This window comes from Zootoca vivipara, chromosome 5 (assembly GCF_965207765.1).
Source record: "Zootoca vivipara chromosome 5, rZooViv2.hap1.1, whole genome shotgun sequence".
Lineage (NCBI taxonomy): Eukaryota > Metazoa > Chordata > Lepidosauria > Squamata > Lacertidae > Zootoca > Zootoca vivipara.
Window position 1 is genome coordinate 52,487,939 of NC_142588.1, and position 22,110 is coordinate 52,510,048.

General features: G+C 42.8%; 1 protein-coding gene across 7 annotated transcripts in view; it reads left to right on the forward strand.

Annotated features, from left to right (window-relative positions):
* Window positions 1-22,110, forward strand: part of SH3PXD2A (SH3 and PX domains 2A) — a 267,552-nt gene that overhangs the window by 127,889 nt on the left and 117,553 nt on the right. For 2 of the 7 annotated variants that reach the window (XM_088669622.1, XM_035133342.3), the window contains exon 1: window positions 4,306-4,705. The exons of 4 other annotated variants lie outside the window; for them this stretch is intronic. In XM_088669622.1, the coding sequence (XP_088525748.1) occupies window positions 4,566-4,705 (140 nt within the window). In that variant the 5' untranslated portion in view covers window positions 4,306-4,565. Of the gene's footprint in view, window positions 1-2,166; window positions 2,773-4,305; window positions 4,706-22,110 lie in introns of those variants that run through there. One more of the 7 variants, XM_035133347.3, reaches the window with a different exon arrangement.

A 22,110-nucleotide genomic window follows, 5' to 3' on the forward strand; every position in this document is an offset into this window, starting at 1 on the left:
AACTGGCAACCTGTTGTGCACAAAAAACTGCCCAAAGTTGTGTGTAGTAAAATGTAATGCTAAAATCACCCTGCTTGCCTGTTTCTCTTTCCCATGACCTTAGCTGGGGGTTGGGCTTTTTTGGGGGTGGGGGGGTGGAACAGAGTTGTAATGCTGTGCTATATATGTTTAATGATGTCCATATGGATTTGTGGGCTCAGGAATTAAATACATAATGGCTCCCGATGACATAACATGGAAATACAACTCCTACAGTGCCAGTGTGTAGACATTAAAGGGTTATTAATAAAAATGAACACTTTAAATAGAAAAACAAGCTTACCGGCACAGACTTGGCTTCTAGCCCATCTCTGAGTGGCAGTGGGGAAAAGGAGGATTGAAAAATGTGCTCTTTACCTAGGCCAGTGTATGAAAATGAACATCTTTTGTACCATTTGGTGTTTAATTTTTCATAGGGGATGCCTGGGGCTTTTAAAGTTTTCAACCAGAGTACAAAAAGAAGGATGATAAAGGGGGTTGAGGAATGATACTCAGCCAAGCACTGAACATTTCAGTTGCATGTTACAGGGGAGCTTTTGACATTTCAATATTAAGCGTTCATGTTTGGTTTGGCAGAACTGTCCAGAAGGTTAGATCTTAACTTGTCAGAAAGCAAGATGCACTTTGTTTCTAGGTGAGCCAGGAAAATAACAGTGTGCACCATTTGAACATGACCTATAAGAAAGTTGCATCTGGTCTGCAAGAAAACTAGTGCTTTTGTATCTGTCAGCCAAACAAAACCAAATTAAAAAAAACCCAGCTGAAAATATAATATTTACCTTGATAATATAGGCTGACATAAACACCTTCAATCCAAGGTCAAGCTTGAAAGTTAAGGGGTGAAATCCAACATTAGTTCATACTCAGAGCACACGCCTTTAAATTAATGGACTTAAGTCCATTGCTTTCAATGGGTGTACTCAAGAGTATGGCTAATGTTGGCTTTCAATCTTTAACTTTCAATCTTGACTTTGGATTGAATCATAGAATTCTACATAGAGTTGGAAGAGACCACAAGGGCCATCCAGTCCAACCCCCTGCCAAGCAGGAAACACCACCAAAGCATTCTTGACATATGCCTGTCAAGCCTCTGCTTAAAGACCTCCGAAGAAGGAGACTCCATCACACTCCTTGGTAGCAAATTCCACTGCCGAACAGCTTTTCATTCCCATCAGGACTGAATTCTAGACTAACGTTCTGCCTTTTATGCAACAGAGCATTTGGTTGTATCTAGTGTTACTTATAAGTGGCATGATTAATATAGTTACAGGTAGAATGATTAATATAGGTATATTCATTGTAATGAATTTTATCTGAGTAGAATTTAGTTGGATGCAGGCAAAGGCGTATTACCTAAGTTGATTTAAGACAAGAACAAATGCTTGTACTCTTCTCCAACCTCTGCTTCTTTGTGTCTACTTTTGGGTCTGAGAGTGTGAGTTTCTGGCCATGTTGGAGTCATACTTTAGTGAGAGAAAATATATGAAGTACCCCATTGCACTGATGCATGTAACATTCTTCCTCATATTGGCATTGTGGATACAATGCCAACTAAACATGCCCCTTCTGCTTCATCCCCTTTCCTTAGCCATGCACAGCTTTGCAACACACATAACCAGCTATGCCTTTTCCTTTCCTTCACAGGTGCAGCATGCATCTGTAGAGCTGATCCAGTATCGAGTGGAGACTTAATGAGGTTGCAGAAGTGCAATCTCTCCACTCCCCACACTTCTCTACGTAGTATTTTCCAGGAAATAGGATAAGGCTGTAAAGTTGCTCTTTCATAGGTCCCCACATTTAGCCAGTGGTGAAGGCCAGCGCTGGCAGATAAAATGTTGAATAAGTCCATGCATCAGGGTGAAATGACTTGCCTCAGGCAGCACCTGTGTGGGGGCCAAAGGCAGGAATGGTGTGTTAATGGTGCAGCAAGGCTTTTAGAAAGTGTTGGCCTTGTTGTGAGCGGGGAAGCAGTTGGACTCCACTTCACCCAGCTATCACCAAGTATTGCTATGATTGTGGTATTTTCACTTTTAAATAAGTTATAGGCCCATGTTATATTCTGCTCTGTGGCAATGTGCACTTCTGCACAGGTGTGCACAGTCACTTTACTTGAATCCCGGTTTCTAGGACACAAGGTGTCATGGCTAGCTATCCCTGTCAAGCAAGTTTTGGGATACTACCCAGAATTTATATGTGCCCAGCAGAAAACCACCAACTGAAAAGGGTTGCCAGAAAATTTTCCAAGACATTCCTGGAACAGAATATGAGAAGTCATAGGTAAATTTAAAGAAAAGAGAAGAAACCTCTTGATTTTCTTTTTCTAGGTCGAAGCCATTCTTGGGAGTTGGGCTTTCAAAACTAAAGGCAGTTAGTTTCCTTTTTAAAATCACGCAGAACATATGGGAATTGGGTTGTTTCTGCCAACTTTTCCCCTCTCTAGAACCAAAATCTTCCCAGGGATTCTTCCTAATAGAATAAGGCTGGGGGTGGGGAGGGGAGAAAAAGCCTGATGTGACTCATACAGCTGCAGCAGAAACAACAGAAATAACACGCCTCTTTTCTTGAGAGCCATCGTCTTTCTAATAGTTTCAGTTCAACTGGGAACCATTAATGTTGTTGTTTCAAACAGCCATTCAAAGAGCACCGGCGGGCAGGGGATAGCAACAGGAGAGAGAGAGAGTTACCCCAGTTTTGGTCATAGAAATTAATTAGCAAAGACAAGAATGGCACATGGTGAGTTGTGATTGTTTATTCTCTGCATGGTGAAGCTTAAGAGGGTCTTCTTTCTTCTTTGGCAATCACTCGTAGCCAAGTAAGATTGTCTTCCATGAACACGGTCTTAACAGTGAATCTGTAAGTGACTGTGGAGGCCAATTCTGGATCCACACATCCTTCCACAGTGGGGACATACAGGTTTCTGGATGGGAGTTGATCACAGTGAGGGTTTGCCAAACACGTCTTCCTCTTAGCTCTTTTCTCCTTTTTGCCCTGAGTTTGTGCTTCTTTAGACACCTTTGGTAAAGGCTGTTCAGGTTCTCTTGATGCTTCTTTTCAAAAGCAACAGATAGAATTTTGAAGTGTACCACTTCCAGGGGGAGAGATCATATTCTTGAATACTCCTCCATGTAAAAAAAGAGAAAAGTACAGAAAACAACAGCTCCTTTAATGTAGTAAAGTGGAATACCGAAGTGTGAACTTTAGTACATAATTGGCCCATTCCTGTGCAACACCCTGCCTCTAGAGATTCAGTGAGCACCTTCTGTGCCAACTTCTGAACACTGGCTGGAAACTTCTGTATTCCTCCAGGCCTTTGCAGGCAATTAAGAGTATTAAGAGTACATCCTCCACAATGGTCTATTGATGTTTGTTTTTAATTTCTTTTTGCTTTTAACTTTTTACAAATTTATTGTTTGCTTTATGTTTTTATATTGTTGCAAACCGCTGTGATATATTTTTATGATACAGCGGTATATAAATAATTTTTTATAAGTAAGTACATAAATGGGACTCCTTGAGATTTATTTATTATTTGACCTGGGCAGGGCAAGTAAATACTCCAAATAAATAAATAAATACACAAATACATATACGGTAGTTAACATACACACCCTCTCTACTGCGCTCTGAGGAAGGGTGGCCAGGAGAGTGCTGCTGGTACCATTATTCTGTAGTGGCTAGAAGTTCTTTTTTTACTAGTAATTTGAAGTTTAAATTTGCTTCAGGCAGCACAGGCATGGAGCAGGTGTTCTGTAGAGCTTTGAAAGAGCTCGGGTGGTGGGCTAGCTGGCAAGGCAAGGAAGCATGGACCCACTGGGAACAAATATGCCACCCTGTCTACTGAGACAGTAGCTCTGAGAACTGGGTTTCCTTTGCAGGGCTGGTGTAACTTTTTTTCTCATAGCCACTACAATATGAGTATAATCTGTTCTCCGCCAGGAAAGACCAAAATAAAGGAGCCAGAAAGTTCCTTTAGTAGACTGTGGGTGTGTCGCTCTGGACTTGTCATGTTTGTGGAGTTTGTAAGATCTGCTTTCCTTTATGTCAACCATTGTTATGCCTCCATTCATTGGCGAAAACCAGTGAAAGTTGGGTGCAGACTAATTTCTTATAGAACAAATGAAGCTAATGCCTGAACATTTTCCTGCACAGCTGGTGAGGGGGGAGCAAATGCCCCCTTGCCCCCTCCTCCATGGATAGTGTGGGGTAGTCCTCTTCCCAGTGAGCAGCTTCCCATTGGTCTGGTAGGTCACGGGTGTTTTCCAAATTTTCTCTTTTCTACATGCATTTCTCTCCCTCTGTTTTAGGAATTCTCTGGCACTGCCCTTCCCCCCTCCTTATTTTCTGGCTGTGTGGTCTCACTCTTCGATCATCTATCACATATTAAAGCCCCTATGTCCCACTCCGCTCCTCAGCTGTTATCACTAGCTGCAGATGATGTCTTATGCAAATCTGTCCCTCATTCTGAGAAGTACCAGTGGGTGGGAGTAAGAGATATTGTATGCATGTAGGCTTTGTTCTCTGCGTGTATGTGCTGGGATGCACGGCCCACCTCCCATAACTCCGAGCAAACACAAATAGCAGCTTTGTGTGTTTTGCATAAGCTAAACAGCAGAACACTTTCCAGCTGCTCCTTAAACGAAGGACAACTTCATGCTTTAACCCTCATGTAAGTAAATCTGTTGTCGTGTTCAACTTCTGCTTTAGCATAGCTTTTAAGCATTGGCTTGTCTTAAACATGTATAAACACTTCTACATAGAGGGTCTGAGTGGGAAGTGAGGGGGCTGTCCTCTGTCATCACACTTAATTAGATTCAGGCACTCCTTTAGTCTGTTCTTGAGGCTTTCCTGTTGTACTTTTAAGTCACAATCTGTAGCAAATGTTCAGCTCCAGCTGCTTTAAACAAAGATCGTACTTAAAAATGGAAAGTGAAACGCTTTGTAGGTTACATTTCCAGCAAAATGTGAGCAGTTTTCAGGGTGAAAAACATTTACAAAAGTTTTAGCACTGCTTCAGTGATAGTTGACAGTGCAATCCTATGTATGTCTACTTAGAAAAAAAGACTGAGTTGAGTGTGGTTTACTCACAGGTAAGTGCACAGGATTGCAGCCTTGGGCTCCCATATGTCTTGAGATGTTAGTTCCAGTTGCCCTTGGTTTTGCCCTTTAAGACATTTAAATGTTATTGAAAGTTTGGCGTCCCCTTTCCCCCAGTATCACACTTGGTTATTGCCCTCTAGGGAAAGCAACAGTTCCTTCAAGGTAAGTAGTTTGGTAAATCCCTCCCTCTAGTTATGCTGTGGCAAATTAGTACTGGGCAGGGTGGGGACATGCTGGTAAAATGTTTAGTACAAGTGATTTAGCTGGTAAAATACGGTACTTGTATTTGTAAGATCTGCCCTTACCCTTTGCAACTTGTCCTTTTCAGAATAGGAATGACTGTGTATGATCAAACTGGAGTGCCTGGCTGTGACACAAATTCTAATTACAGTATGCATTTTCTAGTTCAAGGATCTCTAGATGTTGTTGAACTATGATTCCCATCATTATAGGAGTTGTAGTCCAGGAAAAGGGCAGGTGGAGGTTAGCCACCCCTGTTTTATCAATGTCTCTTCCCCTCTTCTAACACACTTAAGTTCAATCCACAATTAGGGTTTTCCCCACGCCTCAGCTTTTTTCTGGCTTGTGAGGCACATAATGCATTTCCAATCTGTTGTGATATCGCCACTTCTACCCCTTTATTCTGTAATGTTTCAGACTGCCTTTATGACAACCCATCTTTAATCTTAGGCAGGTAGGAGTGAATCTGTGGGCATGAAGTTTTATCCTCTATTTTACTCTACAACTCAAATGTTGATCATAACTAGGATGTGGGGGCTCACTGCTTTTCAGTGCACACCTTCAAAATCCCTTTCTCCCAAACCTTCAGTTTTTCTCGGGGGTGGCGGGGGGACAAAAACCAATTGTGATGGTGACTACATACACTCTGCAGTTATTTCTGGGGCTACAGATACTTCTTTCCCCTATGCAAATTAATTGAGCCCGATCCTTCCATTAACTTGCAGGGCTAAAAGAAAAGGCTACCTAGAAACTGGGTTGGGGAAATCTTATCTGCCAAGGATAACAGAACCCTTGGGGTGAGATTCTCCATCACCACCACCATTTATAGAGATCCACTATCTTCTTTCCTCCTATGCAAGCTAAGGGAGGGATCACTCCATTATCTTGCATCAACTATCTGCTCAGATGTGGAGGTGTGCTTGCAAGAAATGACCTTTCAAGCATCACCCACTCCCAATGTTGTGTGATAAAGACAGGCAATTCTGTATGTGTGACTTCTTATTGAACTGCACAATGGCATGTAGCACAGAATTTGTGTTAAAAGCAAGGGAGAAGCAGTGTTGCATTTCATAAATTTCCACAAGTTTTGAAATATAATTCTCATCCACTCCAACCTGCATAGGTAGAGCTAAGGAGCCAGTGGCACAAGGCCCTTGAATCACTCTGGATGAAGTCTTCAGAACAGGTATCAGTGCAGTGTAGTGCTGGACTAGGACTGAGGAGAATACAGGTCAAATTCCCATTCACCCCGTAGCCTAACTTGCCACAAAGGGTTGTTGTGAGGATAATATGGAGGTGAATGGCACCTTGAGCTCTTCACTGTTTGTAATAAGGATATAAATGTAGGAAGTTATATGGAAATGGCAATCAATTTCTGTCAGGTATAGGTAAGCTCAGCATAGAAAGTAGGGGCTCATCCAGACTTCCTTTTGTGCCTTATTTCTAGGCATAGCTCCACTCTTTAAAGCTCCATGTCTGAGTAAGCACCCCAGCTGTTTCCCCATGAAAACCCACTCTTTACCACTATGGTGGGTCATAAGAACTGCGTTCTGTGCGGGGAGGGGAGGGGAGGGGAGAGGAGAGAGGATGGGGCAAAGTTGCATGAGTCTGACTTGCTCCTTTCTCATCCAGTGAAGAAAAATGTTCGCATAAACAGGGTCATGTGATTATGGAACTGACAGTATCATGAATACTTGTAATTTAGAATAAAAAAATTCCTTCAGTAGCACCTTAAAGACCAACTAAGTTTTTATTTTGGTATGAGCTTTCGTGTGCATGCACACTTCTTCAGATACAAGTGTGCATGCACACGAAAGCTCATACCAAAATAAAAACTTAGTTGGTCTTTAAGGTGCTACTGAAGGAATTTTTTTATTTTGCTTCGACTCAGACCAACACGGCTACCTACCTGTAACTTGTAATTTAGAGTATAACAAGAATGTCATTCACAGTTAACTGTATTATTCCGTGTACAAGACGCCCCCATGTATAAGACTATTTTGGGGGACTAAATTTAAAGAAAATGAGGGGAGATGGCCCAAAATTGTTCTGCTTTTTTTTAGAGGGAATTGCACGTCCACCATCACCCCAGCAGGGCCATTGCAGGGGGTTGGCAAGGTGGGCAGCCACTGCTCCCTAGAGCGTACGCCTCCCACAGCTGCATCGGGGGGGGGGAGTTGCGCACCCGCCATCCAGCTGGCTAGCAGCGCACAGCTCCCCCCCCACGCCACTATCTGTGTATACGACAACCCCAGTTTTTTTACATGATTTTTGAGTCAAAAAACCTCATCTAATACACAGAAAAATACGGTAAGTTACCCAGTGGATTCAGTCTGAGTTCTATGATGAGGAATGGTTTGCAAAATATTTTTTATTTAATACTTGTTTAAAGTATTTTATATCCCACCCCATATCAAATCAGTCTTGGAGAGGAGTACAAATTTCATTTAAAACAGCGATCCCATTCATAAAGCAAGAAGGAAAAAAACATAAATAGCACCCATAATCATAAGAATGCTCTTTCACCTGGAGAATATGTGAATTGGCCCTGGGACAGTTCCCTTTCTGGGATTAGCATCTTTATGGTGTCAAGGATAACCAATTTTCCTAGGATCAGGGAGGGGTGAGGACAGTGGATTGTGGGAAAGGACAGCATGTTAGTGCAGGGAATATATACAGTATCCTACCAGAATATATGTCCTACCTACTTGAGACTTTCTTTGGTTTCTTGCAACTTCAGCAAATGCTACACATTTTCTAGTTTTCATATGAGACCGTGAGAGCTAGAGAGTTTTTAAATTAAAAGAATGGCAAGATTGTCAAGTAAAATCAAATTTATTTCAAATATAAATAGAATCATGTTGATTTAATTGTGAAGAAGAGTTGCATAAGAACAGCATATTATTGGCTTAGATTGCAGCAAGTTTAACAGAGCCAAACTTGCAAGAAACAGGAAAGATAATCGGATCAACCATATAGAAAATATGTAGACAAGTGAGAAGCAGGGTATCTCTTGGACATCCTTCTGTGGCAAGAAAGTCATGGAAGCATGATTCATAGTTTGAATGCCAAATATATTACCAGCTCTTGTCACAACACCCAAGGGATTTCCAGGCACTCTTGGGCCGGCTGACTTTGAAATCCTGCTAGATGAGAGAGAGAGAGAGGGGGGGGGAGGAAGTGAGTTGGAAATCTGTGGCATCCCTGCTCCTCCTTATGTGTCCACTAGTCCCATAGGTGACCCATATTTTTTCAGCGATGACTAGAAAGGTGGCTTTACCAATCACTTGTGCAGAAATTTTTGCTAGGAAGCACTGGTACCTATAGAGGCAGAAATATCAGTGGTGCCATCAGGGCAAAACTTTGGTACAGAAGTCTAGGGAGAATGTACAGAAGGGACACTCCAACCTACAATGCAGAGGATGACTTACCTCACATTTTGAAGTTAGAGAAGTAAATACACATTATGTTCTAAAGAGAAGCTGTTTGTCAGACAATTAAGTCTAGAGTCTAAAATGACCTAACCATACCACTGCAGGTTATAGTGTCTCTCCATGCATTTGAGAGGCTTCACTTTGACTTGGCCAGTGCTCAGGTACCAATGATTCACCGAGAAGGTTTTCAGAACTCAGCTTGTCGGCTTTCCAGGCCTGTGAGCACATGCTCCTTCCCCTTGCCCAAGCATCCCAGACATCTTGGTGATGCTGTGGGGAAATGCTTTCTGAGGCATGTCAAGGGAGAGGCAAGTTCAGACCGGGTGTCTTGCTTGGTTCCTGGAGTGTTCATAAAATCCAGAGGCATTGATGAAGCTGTCGTAAAAAATCCAGAGGCATTGTGATGAAGCTGTCGTAGCAAAGCAGCAGCGACACGTCCTATGGAAGACTTAACCACTTTTGAGTGTTCATAATAAGTTGTCACTGGAATGGTTTGGGGAGCGTTATTTCAGGAAGATGTGGGGCTTCTGTTTTGCTGTGGGTGGATTTTTTGCTGTAGCAGTGCAATACCAGAATCACCTCCCAATACCAGAATCCCTGCTGCTTGCCTGGGCAAAGCAAATATTAGCAAGTTGAAGCCATGCTAATACACCAACAAGAATACTGGAACGGCAGCAGCAGTCCAGCAGATGCGCTCTCATGGCCTTGCTCTTGCCGTCACCCTGGCTCAGCCCTCTTTGCATAAACAACAGCGACGCCCGTGTCAGAAGTGTAGCTTAGCCCTACCACACATGTACTGCTGTTGCTTCCTTGTCCATGGTCACATCCACACCATACATTTAAAGCATTCTTCTACTGCTGTAAAAGTTATGGTTCTCCCGCCAAAGAATTCTGGGAACTGTAGTTTGTTAAGGGCACTGGCAATTGTAGCTCTGTGAGGGGTCTCTTAACACTCAGCACTCTTAACAAACTACAGTTCCTGGGATTCTCTGGGGGAAGCCATGGCAGTTTGAAGTGGTAGAAGAGTGCTTTCAATGTATGGTGTGGTTGTGACTCACTGCTTTGTGCTCCAGATAACCCTCTGCTGAGGAAAAAATTTGTCAATCCAGGAAACATGATTAGAAGGAGGCGAGACAAGTGTTAATCGGCAGCATCACAGATACCAATCACTGTTAAGCACTAGACTTATAACATCAGATGTACTCACCTTTCTGTGCCGATGAATATCAGAAAACTTGGCTGAAAGAAAAGGCAAAGCAGAATGTTTACCTCTTAGAAATTTCCTCCTAGGCCTCTCTGGCACTTGGTAGGTCTACCAATGGGTCCTATTCCAGATTACAGTTTATGGAGATAGTACTGCATCATATTTCTCAGAACCAGAGTGCCTGTAAGTGATTATAATTAGTGCTTTTGAAAGCACAGTTCCTTGACTGTGCAAGAATAATAAGAGATGCAATTTGGGGAAATTCTAGTTGCAAAATCTGGCTTTCCTTGCACAATGCAGACTGTGCATCAGGGTCCTGCAGTGTGGTGATGACAGGAGAGAATGATGGTAAGTGTGGGAATTTCATAGTACATGTGCCCAGGCAGGGGCAGAGGTTAGCAGTCATGGAAACAGATTAGGACAAGGGGCAGAATGAGGACCTCTGCTAACAACTGGAAGGCCTTCCACATATATGCTAACAATGTTCATGGCACATCACAGTGCAGAAGCGGAGTATTGCCCCAAGGATTTTCTCATCCAAAATTGGACACAGGGAAGCAATATGGAAAGGGGAGGCAGGGGACTCCTCCAGACATTGAGCATTCTCCGTGGATTGCTTTCACAAAGCTTTCATGGAAGTTATAAATCTCTCCCCACCACCTGCTGTTCTTTATGGAGCATTTGTTCTGATTTACTTGCAGGATAGTTATATGACAACCAGCGCACATTCTGATATCATTGAGGGGTGTTTATACATATTAATCATTCTACCGTCCCACACTTTTCAGTGCATTTCCTCATCCGTTTCCTAACTGCAAAAGCCAGTTGTTGTGTTATATATACCTGTATCTATATCTATATATATAGAGAGATTTGTTGCACTAGGGCAACAGAGCAATGTTGAATAGTGCAAACCTAATTTTACAGGATGCACTGGAATCCCTCCTGCAAAATACAGTCTGGAGGCATCCGTGGATAAACAAGAAAAGAATGTACGATTACTTCAGTAGCATGTGGCTTCCTTACAGTAGGACAGCATGGGGGTTGTGCTAAAGGCTTCATGCAAAGCGTGAGGTTTTGAGGAAGGATTTTAAGAAAAGGGGGAGGTGGAATCCTTCTTTTAGGTAACCTTTACTGCCTGCTGCCCATCTCATATCACGGCCAGGAAGATGTGAGTGGTGAAATGAAATTAACCTTGGTTGGCTTTTGGGGTGAGAGCTGCAAGCATCCATTTTCCATCTAGCTGCATTATTCAATACTACAGAGGCCACTTACATATTGCCAAGAGAGAGAAAGAGAGGGAGGGAGGGAGGAAAAGGGCACAGATCTGTATAAAATATGCACATGCTGATTTATATGTACAGACACAAAATGTAATTACAAATAGAAATAGAGCACACCTCACCAGACTGCGGAACACTGTGACCAGCTGCTGTCCAGCAGCTAAATGTTGACAGGCAAGTTCAAGGCTTCCACTCTCCTTTCTTATGGTTATTTATATTTAAACCAGAGCAGCATTTCACATAGAGGATGCCTTCAAACAGAATAGTAAAATTGGGTACATGACCACTCTAACATGCACATCTCTGCCTTGTTGTGGTATGATGTAATTTGAAATCAACACAGATTGTCTAAAAGGTTTGGCTGGCATTGATTGGGAGGGGGCAGTGAAAGAACCCCTAATTAACCCTGCTTGTCTGTCAGAAGTCTTGGAAGACTAGTTTGTACATTGGGTTCTTATAGGTTTCTATCTCCACCATGAGGTCAAATGATGCATTACATGGTTTACCTTCTGCTTTTCATTTTAACCGTGAAGTCATGGATAGCAGCAACTGGTCTAGAGGTGCGCTTTTAATCTGAGCATGGGGGGTGCGGGGTGGAGGAAACTGTGCAGAATTTGCAGCTTTGCTCCTACTGTTTGTCATTTGTGAGCAGCCCTTTAAAAAATCTGCATCACAGAGAGGCAGACAGAAGATAATCAAGGGAAGCTGTGTTGGGTTCATAAAGGGGGTGGGCAGATCATCTACAGTTCAGCGAAGAATTTTATTTGCGCCAAGCAAAATTTTGAGCATTTTTTTAAAAAATATATTTTTATTCATTTTAGTATTTGGTACACAATAATAAAACAAAGAGAAAATGTGATTCATAAGTTTGTATTGGGAGCAGAGGGAAAGAACAGATAGAAATAATACACTGTGATAGAAAATTAGTTTATTGTAAATAAATTATAAGGAGCTATATCCTCTGCTACTTTTTCATTCTATAATTGTGTAAACATGGGCCATCTTTAGATACATTTTTAAAAACCAATTTAGTCCTTTGTTTGCTTTATCTGCAAGCTATTGTTTTTTGCAGCCATTCCATAACTGTTGGGGGATTTTTGCACTTCCAAAATTGGGCATACAACATTTTGCTGTTATCAGTAGAGTTTGTATTACTTGAAGATCAACATTTATATCCTCAGATTGGGGCATTCCAATAAGTATTGTTTTAGGGTTGTGAAAAAGTTTTTCGGTTCCCCAGAATATTCCATCAGTCTGGATGCTAAGCAAAATGGGTTTGTGGTGGGGGTTGGGGGAGAAAAAGGGTAAATGGTTGTAGCCCAAATGTCACAGTTGTAATATTGAAATATAGGAGGAAATAACAGACTTGCGTGCAGGATTGCAACTTTAATCAAACCAGGCTCAACTAGAATCTGTACAGGTGGCAGGTTGCACCTGCTGAGTCAAAACACACACAGTGGCTCAGCCATTCCACTTCCCACTTTTAAAATATAAAATCCAGCCATTACCTGGATCTGTCCCTGTCTTTAAGTGAAGCACAAACATTCCTTGTTAGATTGAGAACTCAATTAAAGAGAAGCATGACAGGTTTTTTTATTGGCAAAGTGGAGATTGATTTTAAGGTGTGTACAAGGATAAAAGAAAAGTCAGTAGAAATCAAATTGAGTAGCATACTTATTTGTCAAATGGAAGTACAGTGGTACCTCTAGTTAAGAACTTAATTTGTTCCGGAGGTCCATTCTTAACCTGAAACTGTTCTTAACCTGAAGCACCACTTTAGCTAATGGGGCCTCCTGCTGCCGTTGCGCCGCCAGAGCACGATTTCTGTTCTCATCCTGAAGCAAAGTTCTTAACCTGAGGTACTATTTCTGGGTTAGTGGAGTTTGTAACTTGAAGCGTTTGTAACTCGAGGTAACACAGTATATCAGAATATTAAGGATGGGCAGACTTTACCTCATTCTGCCCTGTGGGTTAGCTCTGCTCCCATGCCTCTGCTCTGCCTTTCTTCAACTTGGAGAATTGCTAAATTTAGTTTCAGAACTGGTCCAAGCACAGTTTGCCTCAGCTTTTAGGATCCTTCTGTTCATATGCTTGTGGTTGTTGTTGCTGCGTATTATTAAGGTGTGCAAATACTCATGGGCATTGAGGAAACACAGCCCGCACCCACAAATATCACAATGCCGTTGTGTGCAGCATCACATCAAGATGATTTTTTTGCACCCTGTTTCATTAACATACATAACCATTAGTGCACACTGGCAACCTGGATGCTGGGGGGCCCAGGGGCAGGGAAAGACTCAAAGAAACGGAAAAGGCTTATGGCTAGGGCAAATGGCTTCAATGCAAGTCTACAAATAAAAAAACAGAAGGATAGACAACATAGGAAAGTGGTTAGAGGGATTGAAAACAAAGACCGATTGGATGGAGTGTGGTTTTTATTTTTCTTCTTTATTAATAAAAATTAGAACTCCCTGGGCTCCCCACAACTCAAGCCTTGTTCTAGAGAGGAATGAATGTGTTCATTCCATACAACAGAGCTACGGGTCCTTTTCTTTTCCTGAGCAGGGTTCTTATATACATGGTCTGGCTCTGAATCACCTGAAGCACACTTATTGTGTGTATCCGATCATCAGCCATGTACAGTATGTACTTTTGAGAAGGTTTTTTTTTTTTTGCTTTATTGTTAAACAATTATTGAAGGGGGAAAGGAAGGCTAGCAGATTGCTAAGGTATCAGTGGCATACCACAAAAAAGACAAGTTAATTTGGAGCCCCCAAATCTGAGGTGAAAGTAATATAGGGAGAACTTTATTTTGGTCCACGGGAAAATAATTACAGGGATATAGCTGGAGTGGAAAGTCTGCTAACTCAGCCTCCTTTCCTGCTTAAAATCTTCTAGCTGTCCCTAATGGAAAGATCCCACAACTTTCCCTGAGTAATCCAATCTGCTGTTCAATTATCCTTGCATTTGGGAGGTTTTCCATTATATTGAACTTACATCTGCTGCATTTCAACCTCAACCCATTATTCCTCATCCTTGTTATCCTCCTCAAGCTGTTATCCTTTAAGCAGTTATTCAAACGTGAAAATAGCTATCAACCTTTGTCCTTTTTCTCCCAACTTAAACATGTAGAATTTCTTATATACCATACATTCCCTTTTCCCCTTTTTTAAGGCTTAAAAGCAGTGATATAAAGGCCAGTTTGCATGATCAGATTGACCCACTCACTCTACTTTTTCAACACAACAATCACATCAACTATATCAGCTTTCCTCAATCTGCCTTTCAGATGTTTTGGGCTCTAATTCCAGTGATCAGAGATAACAAAAGTTGGAGTCCAGTGACATCTAGGGGGCACCAGATTCAAAAAGGTTGAACTATACCTGTAGTCTTCAACCTTTTCAGATCCAGGACCCACTTTGCACCCAAACATACTTTTGGGGATCCCTTTCTGAATCATTTACCATATATTTTCATAGTGGTGGTGCTTATGTTATGACTCACTAGTGGGTTCGGACCCACCGGTTGTAGACTATTATTCAAGCCACTTTCAGCATCCCTGGGATGTGTGTATGTGTGTGATGAGAGTTCTACAAGTCAGTGCTATTCAGGTGTGCCCCAAAGGACTTCAAGCATAAGGATTGGTGAGTTTCTGCCTGCTGCACTGCATTCGTGATCAAATAAGGTATAGGCAGTTAGGATGGCCACCAGGCTTAAAAAAGCAAACCATTCGTTTCAATTGAGAAAATTATGAGTAATTCAACCAAAATTCGGAGTGGAAGACCCATAATGGTTTTCTCAAAGGCTGTCATTTCCAGAGCTCATTATAAGTGCATAACTCTTATGTGGTTCAGAGATCTGCTGCAACCCCTGTTGCATCTGCAACTCAAAATGTCTGCATCAGACCCTGAAAATCTGGCAAACACAAATCTTTCCTCAAAATATTAGCAGATGCTTCTAAATATGTTTCCCACCTGTCATCTTATTAGGTGTTACAGCCCCACCTTTCCCCATTTATCTTACAATTGCAACCATCTCTGTTAAATACCTTCACATTCAAAAGGTAACTGAGAGCTGTCTTGTGAGCCAAGTGTTGCCAGATGTGAGAGAGTTCAGTCAGAGAACCTGAAAGATAGATAAGGAATCCTGGACTGGTGTTTCTTCAGGCTCTAGTGGCCCAGTGCATATGTTTGACACGGGGTTCAAAGCTAGCCCACCTTATGCATATGGAATGCCTGCCTGAAATGTTTTTCCCCAGCTCTTGAATAGAACAACCACCTGATCCTCAAAAGGCCCAGTGTTAGGACTTGAGCCTGAAGCAGGGCGTGAACCTTGAGAATGTCTGGCGGGATTCCACCTGTGCATCATCACCGACCTCTGGCCAAAGAGGCAATTCCATTAGCCCAAAGCAGCATGGCCAATGGTCAGGGATAATGGGATTTGTAATCCAGCAACAAACATTTAAAAGGCCACAGGTTCGTCATTCCTTCTGTAGGATGACCACCAAAACCTGCAATAAGCTTATTGAATATCACTAAGAAGGAACTCTCCCAATGATAGTACCTAACTCCATATGAGATGTTGCCAGGCAGGCCTGTTCTCTTTTCTGAGTATCATGATGATTTGACTTGCTGGTCTTCCCTCATGCAGCCCTGCCTCCACCACAAGTACTATTGTCCAGTATTGTTTGCTTTGTGGTCTCTTGAACACTGATCCACAGACTACACTGGAGCCAGATCTGGCATCTCATGCAATAAGACTGTACTAGTCACCTGCTAGTCGGGCGAAGGAGCAGTCATGGAGATTAATAGGTATGTGTTATGAGCACTGCATATTCCTCCTCTTAGAGGCAGGTGAGCCCTCACATTTGGAGAGAGAACTCCTTCCACTCCTCTCTAGGCAGAGAGAGGGAGAAGGAGGAAGCAGCCCAGCCACAATTCCTGCATCGGATAGAGACACCGCGGTTAAAGGGAGGTGCCGAGGCTGGGAGTGGGACTGTTCTGCCATCAGATGGGAAAGATAGAGCAGTCAGCCAACCCCCAGAGGGCTTGCAATTATACTCCCCCCCCCCTGGAGTTTTGAAGGCTGTGCTTCACAATGCATTGCCAGCTCAGTTATTTTTGAAATGGTTCTTACAATGTGGTCTACAAACTGGTGTTAGACCAGTTGTATTAATACATCTCACAGCCCTAGCCTGAAACAGGGAGGCCTGTTCTACCAGTGTTTGCTCCCCATGTTATTTAGAACCCTGCTCAAACACATGGAATAGAGTAGGCTCCCTGCTTCAGAACCTCTGCCCCAATGTGTGGAAATTGACAGGGATGTGATGAAACGGAAGGGGCCACTGAGCCCTGCCCCATCTAACTGTGCAAATAAGAATGCCTAGATTACCCATAGACTGATCCAAGGTCACCCAGTAATTTCGGGGCTCATTTGAACCTGGGTCTTCGCAATCCTAATCACTACACATTAACCACTACCACACTGGCTAATCCGTATCAGTAAAGGTTAGATGAAACCCAGCCTGACTCCAGTTGACTTGGGTATGAAGAAGATGGTGTAGACATACCAGCTTCACATGATAGATGCCTGGCTTCCTCTATGAAGCCTCCTGTTCTCTTGACACAAACTGGGGTTCTAATAATTATTTATAAACTTATAGTGCAAGGCCCTCTAGAAGTTGCTGAACTGCAACTCCCATCAGTTCCTGCTAGCATGACCAATAACCAGGAATGATGGGAGTTGTAGTTCAGCAACATCTGGAGGACCAAAAAAAACCCCACTCCTGCCATGGTGTCTTAGTGCCAGGTTATACCATCAAATGGTAAAACATTTGTTGGACTGTCTCACATCAGGCTGTGCTGAACTAGGGTGGAGGTTTTTGTGTTAGACTGTTCCCCCTATGCAAGGCGGGAGGTGTCAAAGAAAACTAGTATGTCAGGAAAAAAGGTTGCCTTCTCTGGATGTTATTTATACCATGTTTGCCTTAGGAAGGAAAAAATAATCTTGAACTGATAGGCTCTGGGTGAGCCTGCTGGAGAATTAGTGTCTGCAAAGTTCAGTCTGCCTCAAGCTCATCACATACCCATAAATTTCTTTTTATCTGAAGCTCAGCAAACCCATCTGTTTTCTTTCATTTAATCCAGGAGGGGAAACATTGTTCTGTCATAACTCAGTTTTTCTATTATTATGCATGTTAAAAGACATTTTAATAAGAAAATGTATTTGATACTCATAATGGTTTCTGACATTTCAAATTATATTCTATCTTGTCTTCTGTATTTTAAAAAAACAAACATGAAAGTGTGGCTGAGTCATCAGTTGAGCCCAGAAATTAATGAGTAGCAAACATTAATATAGTAGACAGACACAACATCTGGTTGTAACCTGTTATTTGTACAGTGAATGAAGAGTAAGAATCCTCTACACTAAGCAAACTCATTCTCTGTTGATCCTTATGTAGCCACAATGGCACCATCCATGCACAGGGTAGAGGTAGCAACTGGATTGGGAAAAGCCCAAGGTTTGCAGAAGTGCACGATTAAAAAGAAAAACTTTACCAAAAAAAACCAAAGAGGAGGGGATTTAGAAGAGAGTCCAATGAAGAGGGAGATTGCACAATGGTCACAGAGTCCTGGCTTCCTGGGGATGGGAGGGATGGAATGGGGTATCTTGGAAGTGGTATGTAAGAATAATTCTGCTGGATCAGGCCAGTGGCCCATCTAGTTCAGCATCCTGCTCTCATAGTGGCCAACCAGATGTCCACGGGAAGCCTGTAGGTCAGTCACGAAACATTAGTGTGTCTTCTGCAATGTTGCGCAAACGGTCTCCATGCTCCTCCCGGGGCTGGAAAAGGGTTAGTTTAACCTCCAGTTTGCTAGTAAAACTGAATTACTGTGTCACAAAATGATACGTCTATAAAAGTGTGTCACCGGCATGAAATGTTTGGAAATCTCTGCTGTAGGTTATCACTGACTGGAACTATGAAGAGAATCACTGCACTATTTTGTTCCACATCGACTTCTATTGCAGAACTCCTTTTAGAGCTTCTGAATATATTGGAGGGGGCAGGAGTGTGTACAAGGCAAATTGTTAAATGTAACAGGTTTAAAAATTATTATTGTCCTGCCCTTCCTCCAAGGAGCTCACGGTGGCGTACATCATACATCCTCACACCAGTCATGTTCAGTTGGTAAGCCTAAGAAAGTGGCTGCCCTAAGGCTAACCACTGTGCGTCAAGGGAGCAGACATTGGAATCCTGGTTTCCCTGGTCTACGTGCAACACTCTGGCCACCACACCACACTGACTTTCTAACCTAGCTAAGATAGGCTGAGTAAGTGTTTGTGGGATGTAGCTATGACTGCATCTAGAATAAATATAGCAAATCCAGCCTTGTGAATAATCCCACTAATGCTACCACTCTATGTGAAATTTCACTAGCCCTCTTGCCCAGATCCATGTTAATTTTAAAAGCTCCTTAAAAGGAAAAGGCGGGGGGGGGGAGAGACAACCTTTATTCTACAGCCTGATCCTGCGTGTGTTTACTTGGAAAAAAGTTCCTCTATATTAAGTGATACTTACAAGCCAATGTGCGTGAGATTGCACTGTTGATCTTATGCCCTTAAAACACACTGGTTTATTTTATTTGGTGTTTTTTTCATAATTAGATAAAGGACCTTACCAGTGTTTCCACACAATTTTTAGATCAACAAATAAGGGATCATCTAATTTCCTTGAAAAATCTGGTCATACACAGAACTGCTAAATGTCAACATTGCAAGGCCTAAGAGGAGAATGAAGAGCTGATTCCTGAACCCCTGCTTTTATTTTTGCCGAATTCTGCAAAACAATTGAACCTCAAATAAGTAGAGTGGGTCAAACAGGATATTGCAGTAGCAGAGTGGCGTGCAATAGTTGCTGCCAAGATAATATAAAGCAAAGGGGGTATATAAAGCCCTATGTAGATGGGCTACAGTGAGAGGATGGTCCCTTCTGATTCCCAAGAGAGTTGTTGTTGTTGTAGTAGTTTGTTGCTTTGTCTGGGCTGCTTTTCTCCCAAGGTGGCTCAAAGTCCCCATGGGAAGAAAATTGGCATTGTAGAAACAGTTTTAGAGCAAACCACAGTTTGGGGGTTCAGGTCTAACATACTTGTACCACATTTAAAATTGCTGATTTTACAGAAAGTCAGCTCAACTTCAAAGTTGTAAGTTTTAAAGATTGCTGGACTGTAGGAAGAGATTTTCTCCAATAGGTGGAGTATCTGCTTCAGGTTTGTTTTATGGTGGCACATTCACAGCCGAGCTGGCCTCCCAACAGATGAAGTGGGAAGAGAGCAAGAGCGATTGCGCTGTGTTTATTGTGGAAACATGCCACGTTTTAGTAGATTTACAAGCAGCTCATTGGAGCGCCTGATTGCTCTGCAGTTTTGCTTTCAGTCCGTTATTCTTGCTGATACGTTGCTGGTATATATCTCACTGAGACTGCAAAAGATTCTTTCGGAGACATGACGTGGGCCAAAGCACGGAAGATAGAAACCAGCTGTTGGGCAGCATTTCTTCCAGCAGCTTGAGGAATTCCAGCAGGCTGCAAGTGTCTGATTGGGGATTGCCATATACTGGCTGCCTTTGCAGCTATGTTGGTCAACGCTGGCTGAAGTAAGGTTTTCATGGCAGCGATTTTTGTGCTGACATTAATTTGTGATCATTATGGTAATTCAGGATGATACTGTTCTCCCTTAATGGGGAAATTAGCAGGATAGGATCTTGCTCATTTCCAGATAATTCACAGGACTATTTTCAAGAGAAGGGATCCTTATATTTAAGTTCCACACAAGTACTCCTTTCTGTGCAGTATCTTGAAATACTTTTAATACCCCCCCCCCCCAGTCTTAAGAATCCAATTCCATGTTTAGATTTTACTCCCACAATTGGATCTTGCACCTCTAAGCTTCCCTGCCTTGAATATGTCTTGTTTCTGATCAAGGCCTCCCCCCCCCCAGGTTTTCAATGTCTTACATATAAGACAATAGAAATTCACTGGCCCTGTTGGGGGCATCATGCTAAGCCATGGTTTATATCCTGCTGTAGCTGTGAGATTGGTCAGGAGTGATGCAGCATCCCAGGTGCTCTTTCTGAGCAGTGTGAGCGGAGCTGCCTGGTAAGCCTGGTCCTGATTTCTGAAGATTGGGCCCTCGCTGTTGACTTTCCTTTTGCCGGCAGAATGGGCAAGCTGAATGGGCTTCGGATCTAGTGTAAGCCTCCCCCTCCCAGTGATCCCACCCTCACTACTGCCCCAGAATGCCCCCTTTTCAGGGCTTGCATCAGTTTAAGATCCACTATGCTTGGCTGAGCCAACTAAGCCTGGATGAGGGACTGAAGTCAGTGTGCCAAGGTTGGAGACTTACGCTGGTGTAGTCCAGCAGAACCAAGAACCAGGAACCAGCCAGCTGAGCTCAAGATCCACCACATCCACAACATTTTTAGCGTCACTAAGGACGCAACCCTGAGCCCAATGGGCTCAGGGTTGCGTCCTTAGTGACGCTGAAAATGTTGCAAATAAATAAATGAAATGGTTGAGCATTTTTAGAAACAAAATACATAAATTATGTGCATTGTCCACATGGCTGAAAAGCATTCCAGGGCAGAACAGACGACTGTGGTTAATGGGCAACCACAGCCAACTTCTTAGTCAGGAGTTGAGACTGGACATTTTTCTGGATGTGGTTCCTTACTTCAGGTTATAGGGACAGGAATCTGCCCTGCACTGAGTCAGACCATTGGTCCATCGAGCTCAGTATTGTCTCCACTGACTGGCAGTGGCTTTCTGAGATTTCGGGTCTCTCTTGAGGTTGAGACCTTGTGCAATCAAAACAGCTTCTCTAACCCCTGAGTTATGGACCTTATCTCAGCAGATACATGAAAGACTTGTGAACAAGGCTTTTAGTTGTTTTTCTTTACACCTTCCACCTCCTGTTTTTGCAGGCCAACCAGCATACAAGGTATAATTGTCTTCCCATCTCTATAAAATCTTTGGGCTGTATTGTTTTCCTCCCCCAGTAATTTACAAAGCAAACTATTGTTATGTTCTTGAAGGGAGCATGGAAAATATGCCACTAAAAGCAACTCAGTCAGAGAGAAACTGTTTTCAGACCTTCAAGAATGAGAAACACAAGGGGAGAGCTGCACGATGAACATTATTTCTTCCATAACATAAAGACTCCAAACTCAGCTATTTCCCTGGAGGCAGCAGCTGCCCTTTTATTCCTTGCAGAGGAGAATCTGTGCAAACATAGAATCAACACAAGCATGCAACAGATCCACAATGTGAAGTCATTCCAGGGTGCCAGATGTCCCCAACTTACACATCTTGGTTTGGGGCTCCTAAGTGGGTTGTGCAGACCTAGTGGATGGTTTGCTAGGCTATAGCATTGTTATCAGTGTACCTAAGAGAAGCGGAATCTGATTCATCTTTTGTCAGGTCATGACCGAGCTCCATGAGAGCCTGCAGTTGGGGGGGAGAGATTCTGTCTCAAGCAGACCTGGTTCCACAGACCCAGAGGTAAACCAATTGCTTGAAAACAGGCTGGTGTTTGGATGCAAGGTTGTGTTTAGGAGAGGCAGTCTTTATAGCTGCTTGATGAGAAGAGTTTGTGCAGGAGAACACCACCAATGGCTAGTAGCCAATGCTCTCCCTTCACTGTCAGAAGCAATATGCCTCTGAATACCAGGTGCTGAGAAGCACAAGTGAGAAGGCTGTTGCTGTGCTCAGGACCTGCAGATTGGCCACTGTGAGAACAGGATGCTGAACTAGATG